The sequence below is a fragment of the Myotis lucifugus genome, unplaced genomic scaffold, assembly GCF_000147115.1.
Source record: "Myotis lucifugus unplaced genomic scaffold, Myoluc2.0 scaffold_5815, whole genome shotgun sequence".
NCBI classification, from domain to species: domain Eukaryota; kingdom Metazoa; phylum Chordata; class Mammalia; order Chiroptera; family Vespertilionidae; genus Myotis; species Myotis lucifugus.
The window spans coordinates 1-6,219 of record NW_005876863.1 but is presented as its reverse complement, the minus strand read 5'-3'; the positions used below and the strand labels follow the sequence as shown (position 1 = coordinate 6,219).

The following is a 6,219-nucleotide window of genomic DNA, read 5'->3' as shown; positions in this document are numbered from 1 at the left end:
GCCAAGCTGCAGAGTGGCTGGTCAGAGAATGACAGCTTGGGGTCCCCGGTTGATCCTGGAAGACTCCTCAAAGTGGCAGGGGCTTGTCCACTCTCGGTCATCAGTGGCCGTACACCCCAGTCCCCGAGCCCCAAGGCCGAACTCAGGCGGATTCTCTCTGGTCCCGAATCCTAGAATCCTGGGCAGCTGGGGCAGGGCGGGGCCTCAGCAGCCCCTGCCTTAGGCTCTGCCCGAACCGCTGTGGTCCGGGGCCAGACCTTTAGGAAGGATCCGAGGACTGAGGGGTGACTGACTGCGGGTGAGCTGGCCCCCTGAACTGAGGTGGGACCCTAGAGGGGAGACAGAGATCTCGGGGAGGAGGACAAGAGGGACAGAGGCCCGGGAAAGAGGGACGCTGAGGCGACAGGACCGGGACGGGCGGAGGGGTAGAGGGGTGTTCAGCAAAGGGGTGGGAGCCTAACTTGATCATCCACAGGATTTCTCAAGCTCTTCCTCCGCGCCCAACAGCGTGCCAACCTTGGCCCATTGAGCAAGACAGGCACGGGGCCTGCCCTCCTGGAGCTTCTATTCAACGGAGGGGACAGAAGTAAACCAGATTAAGGAGGAGTAAAGAAATATTGCAGCCCAGCTGGCGTGGCTCAGTGGTTCAGCATGGACCTATGAACCAGGAGGTCACGGTTCAATTCCCAGGTTGTGGGCTCGATCCCCAGGAGGAGGTGTGCATGAGGCAGCTGATTGATGTTGATGTTCCTCTCTCATCAATATCTCTCTCTCCCTCTCCCTTCCTCTCTCTCTGTAAAAAAAATCAATAAAAACATATTTTTAAAAAAGAAATATTGCAAATGTTGCTGATTCCATGAAAGAAGCAAACAGGGCAGGGAGTAGGGGCTGGCAGGTGTCCTTGAAGAGGTAGACATGTGAGCTGAGACATGAAAAGCAAGACCTGAGTGAACGGTGGTCCAGACAGAGGACACTGCCAAGGTGAAGGTCCTGCGGCTGGAATGACCTTGGATGCACCTGAGGAGGAGAGGGGCCGGGGCCGGGGCTCAGTGGGTGTAGGGAGAGTGGCAGGAGGTGAGGCCCAGAGATGGGCCCAGGCAGGTCATGTAGGCCTGTAAGCCATGAGAAGATTGGGTTATAGGTGATGGACCACATGAGCCTGTCTTGTCTGTGGCTGCGACCATAGGTAACGACAAGCCGTGGTTAAACTATGTAGCAGGAAAACGGGTCACCACTTGTAGGAAGTTGGGGCTGTGACTTGGAAGAGGTACTGGAAGCTCCTCTGTTTTTTGCTTTCTTTAGTTGGCAGCTATTTTTTTAGAACAACTTTAAGAGGTATAATTTACATGCCATAAATTTCACCCGTTTTAGTGTACAGTGATTTTTTAGTAAAATGCCTGAGCTAGGAAATTAGCACCCTCTAGTTTTAGAACATTCCCATCACCCATTCCCCCCCTCCCCCAAGATCCCTCCTGTGACTTCCCGTCCCACCCCAGCCCCAGGCTGCCTTCCGTCTCCCAGGCTTTGCCTTGCACGCACATTTTATATAAATGGATCGCACAATCTGTGGAGTGTTTTCGTGTGCGATTTCTTTCATAATGTTCTTAGCATAATGTTTTTGAGGATCATCCACATGATAGCACGTATCTTGGTATCTTTTTCATTCTCAAGAGTATCCCATGGTGTAGCTATAACACAGTCTGTTTATCTGTTCGCCAGTCAACAGACACTTGGGTTCTTGCCACTCTTGGGCCATTATAAAGAATGAACATTTGCGTGAAGTCTTTGTGTGGCCATATCTTTTCATTTATCTTGGGAAGATTCCTAGAGGTACAATTGCTGGGTCATATGTCAATGTATGTTTCACTTTTTCTTTTTTAAGTTCAGAGCAGACGGGCGAAGGAGAGAGAGAGAGAAACATCAATGATGAGAGCGAATCACCGATCAGCTGCCACCTGCAGGCCCTCTACTGGGAATCAAGCCCGCAACCGGGGCATGTGTCCTGACGGGGAATCGAACCGTGACCTCCTGGTTCATAGGTCGACGTTCAACCACTGAACCACACTGGCCAGGCTATGTTTCACTTTCTGAGAAACTGCTAAACTTTTTTTGCAAAGTAGTGCCCGATGTCTTGACTTGCGTGGTAGTTACATGAGGTCTCATTTTATAAATTTTTGTGGTCACATTATTTATGCACTTTCTGGATTTTGTTACGTTTCACAGCTTTAAAATAGTTAGAAATAAATGGGGGGGGTGTGACTGAAGTCAACTCTGGGGGAGTTTTCCGTGAGCTGCGGGCTTGGGGATGCTGCCCTGGGGCTGTATGGAGCCCTGCAGGGAGGAGAAACTGGGGAGCCAGATCCTACGTGATCTCACAGGCTCAGCACCCGGGCAGGCATATGCAAAGTACATATGCAAAGTATATGCAAATAGGGCAGGCTCTCCCAGGGGTCCCTCACCTGGGTCTCTCTCTACTGGTTGTGACCAAGGTGGTAACAGGCCCCAGGGCTTGGGGGTGCTGGGCTTAGGCACTGGTGACCTTGCTTTCTGGGAAGGAGGGAGGGAGGTTGCAGGGGGCTGGGATGGTGTATCACCTGCTAATCCCCGTCCTGCTGAGGCCACCGCTCTCCCTGATCCCCTTATGCTGACCCTGGATACCGGCCGCCACTAATCCCCACCCCTGGAGCCCCAAGGGCTGGCAGGCAGGGCAGTGCCCTCGTCCCGAGGTTTGCAGGGAGGGAGGGCCCTCCCAGACCCCAGACACCCCTCGTGGCAGGGCCTGGGGCCCTTGCTTAACACCGATGGGAGCCTTGAGGCCCAGAGAGAGACAGTAACTAGTCCAGGATCACACCGCCTGCCCTGGCCAGCCCTGGCATGGCCATCCCCAGGGAGCCCGGCTCCCTGTCTGACATTTTCCAACATGCCTGGCCTGTGCTGTGGCCCAGGGGACAGCAACCTTCAGGAAGGCTGAAATGGGGGGCAGGGGGGGCAGACAGAGGACACCTGGCAGCAGGGGCCTGTGGTTGCCAGGGTTGCCAAGGAGTGGGTGCCCTCACAATCAGGTTGCAATGGGCATTGTGTCTGCAGAACATTCTTTATTCCCCTACTGTCTTATAAGGCACTGGGCCTGGCCCACCTCGCTATCTCTTCCCCGCCCTGAGCAGCTGGAAGAAGAGAAAATCCTTATAAGCCCGAGCACCTGGGGCCTGAGCCCTGCAGATCAGGTAGCCACTGTGGGTGGGACAGGAGCAGAGAGTCCTTCCTTCCCTGCTCCACTCCCTGTCTTTCTCCCTGCAAGCCCATCCCTGTGCCCTCCTCGCCCTGCTCCTCCATGGCCCTAGGTCCTCGCCTCCTGCCCACCTACCACCACCTCCGTCTCTCGCCTCTAACGGGGCTCAGGAAGGAAATGAGCTGAGTCAACAAATCCTCGCTACAGTTGAACAGGCGGAATGGCTCCTGGGAATGCCTGCTTTTTAAAGGGAGGCGCTGCCCAGGCAGCAACGTTTCCCCAGTTCGTATCTATCTTGTCTCTCCCCTTCTTTAAAATGCCTTTGTCTCCCTGTAGAATTTTGAGTAAATGCCAGAGGCCTTAGCTAAGGCCAAAAGTCCATAATTAGTTCTCACTCTGAGCTAAATCTGAACCCAGTTGCTGCTGCTGCTTCCTGCTCCTTATGTAAGAATAGACTCAAATGCCACCTCCTGTAGACCATTCCCCGAATGCCACAACCCCAGCCTCCCCAGACACACACCCCCCGTCCTGACCCTGTCAGAGCCCTTAGCACATCCTGGGTGTGCCATGGTGTCCGATTGTCCCTGCCACCACACAGGGAGCTCGTGAAAACATAAAAAAGATCTGGCATACAGTAGGTGCTCAATAAATGTCAGACCAGAAGACAAATCAGCACTGGCCAAGGTGGTGTTCTGATGCTGAGGGGTGTCTGGCTGACCTGAGCCCAGGGTGAACCCCGTTGTACTCTTTGCTCCCCAGCTATGGCCCGCATCATCGACCTGGTGCCCTGGGACGATTGCTCCACCCACGTGTACGCGTCCCCAGCCATCCTGCTCCCGATGGAGCGGCGGAGAAACCAGTTGGCCAGCGTGAAGCAGCAGCTCTACCACCCGGCCCTGCCCAGCCTGCGCCGCATGGACATGGATAATGCCAGGGCCTGCCTGTCGGACGAGCACTGCCAGACCACCACCTACTGCCGCAAAGGTCAAACCGCCTGGCCCGCTGCTGGGGCCCCTGGGTCTTTGGCAAAAGGGTTTGGAGGAGAGAGACCTGGGAGTGCAAGGCCATGAGTGGCAGGTGGAAGCAACCAAGGGGCTAGTCCCAGCTCTGCTACTTCCTACCCAGGAAACCTCACAAGGTCTGAGCCTCTCTTTCCTTATCAGCAAAACGGGGTTGATAATGGGACCTGCCTCCCAAGGCCCAGTGCGAGGTTCAAATGAGGTAAGGCAGGAAAACTAATTAGACTAGTGCCTGGCACCTAACAGGAGCATATTGATGTAGATGTTATTATTATTCATGGAGAACAACTGTGCAGAGGTCAGTAGTTGCAGCAGCAGCAGGAATTAATAATAAAAGCACTAATAACAACTTCTGCCCAATCCTCTCTCCATCTGGAAAATACGTGGAAATATTTTTTCCATTTGTCTTTTGACTTCTCGTGTTGTTTTTTGCAATGCAGAAGTTTATTTTTATGTAGCCAAAGTTATCAACTTTTTCTTTAAGGCTCCCAGATTTAGAGTTGGCACAGCCTTCCCCACCCCAAGATTAGGAAGAAATTTACCCATGTTTTCTTTCTTTTCTTTTTTCTGAAGATTATTTTTAATTGATTTTTTTAAGAGAGAGAAAGGGAAAGGAGGAGGAGGGAGACGGGGGTGGGGGGGGACATCCATCAGCTGCCTCTTGCATGTCCCCTACTCGGAATCAAACTAGCAACCTTTCAGTGCATGGGATGATACCCAACCAATTTAGCCACACTGGCCAGTGCTACCCATGTTTTCTTCTAGTACTTCTATAGTTTCTTTTTCCTTAATATTGAAATATTTGATCTTTTGGAGTTTATTCTGTTGTAAGTCATATTAAGTAAAAATCCACTTTATCTTAGTTTTCTTAAAGTTGTCAAATATTTTCCCCAAAAAAAATTTTAAGCAGTGTGGGCCAAACCTCTTCTGGGTGTGGGCCTGTGACTGCTGTGCAGGAGGCATCTCCTCTCCCTTTCTCTTCCTTCTTCAGATGACTTTGACAACGCACACTACACACTCCTCGGTGTCCCCAACAAACCCCTGCAGTGCTTGGTGAGTGAGTGTCCTTTGCTCCTGGCCTTGGGTTTGCTCAGGGGAAAGGAAGAAGGTCTCGCCTGCACCCAGCCCCAGGCGCCTCTAGTCTTGGGCTCTATTCTGGGTACTTCCTCGGCCGCCGCCTTGGGATCCTGGTCCCCTTCCCATCTCTATCTGGGGCTTCAGGCGCCCCTCGGTCAGATGAGCCAAGTGTCAGCTCCGCCCTCCAGGGTAGTTTGCGTCGGCCTCCCAGGCTTCTGCATCTGCCCCTGGGGCCCTGACTCCCATCGCCCGGTCAGGACATCACCGCCACCGGCCAGAAGATCCGCCACAGGAGCCGCGAGGGAAAGCTGGCGCCCATCCCCCCGGGCATCAACCGAATCAGCTGGCCCAGCTTCACACGCGCCATCGAGGACTGGTCCCGTTTCGTGTCCTCTGCCGGCGAGTTCAAGCTGCCCTGCCCGATCAAGAGGGGTTAGTCTCCCGGGCGCGGAGGATGCCCTGGGGCGGGAGAGGTAGCTGAGCCACGGGAACTGGAGTCCGGGATCCGCAGCGCTGACTACGGACAGGGGAGGGGGATCGGGGTGGCGCTCCAGCAAGGACAGGGCGGGGAAGCTGGGAGCAGTGGGGCACTGAGAGAGGGAAGGGCTGAGACGCATTGAGGGATATGGAAGCGAGGTTTGTCTTAGGGACAGGGTGGAGCCAGGTACGAGCCAGGAACCTTTGGGCAGAGGCTGAGCCCAGGGTGGGTTCTGCGACCCGCGAAGAAGGGTCTGGAGGCGGGGCTTGTTCCCGCCGCTCAGTGGAGGTGGGACAGGTTCTAAGCAGGTGTGGGCGGGGCTTGGTCTAGGGGCGGGGCTCAGGTGAGAGAGAGGGCGGGGCTTGTCCTGGCCGTGCAGTTAAGGCGGGGCCTGTTCTAGGAGCAGGTGTGGGCGG

The 6,219-nt window shown here is 54.4% G+C and overlaps 1 protein-coding gene across 1 annotated transcript; it reads left to right on the top strand.

Moving 5' to 3' along the window:
• The first annotated feature begins 1,001 nt into the window (after positions 1–1,001).
• TEPP (testis, prostate and placenta expressed) lies at positions 1,002–5,765 on the top strand. Its single transcript, XM_014450978.1, is given in 6 exon segments — positions 1,002–1,074; positions 3,165–3,202; positions 3,204–3,237; positions 3,989–4,213; positions 5,240–5,301; positions 5,583–5,765. Coding segments are annotated over 6 exon segments (612 nt in total). The 3' UTR covers positions 5,763–5,765.
• Positions 5,766–6,219: the final 454 nt, after the last annotated feature.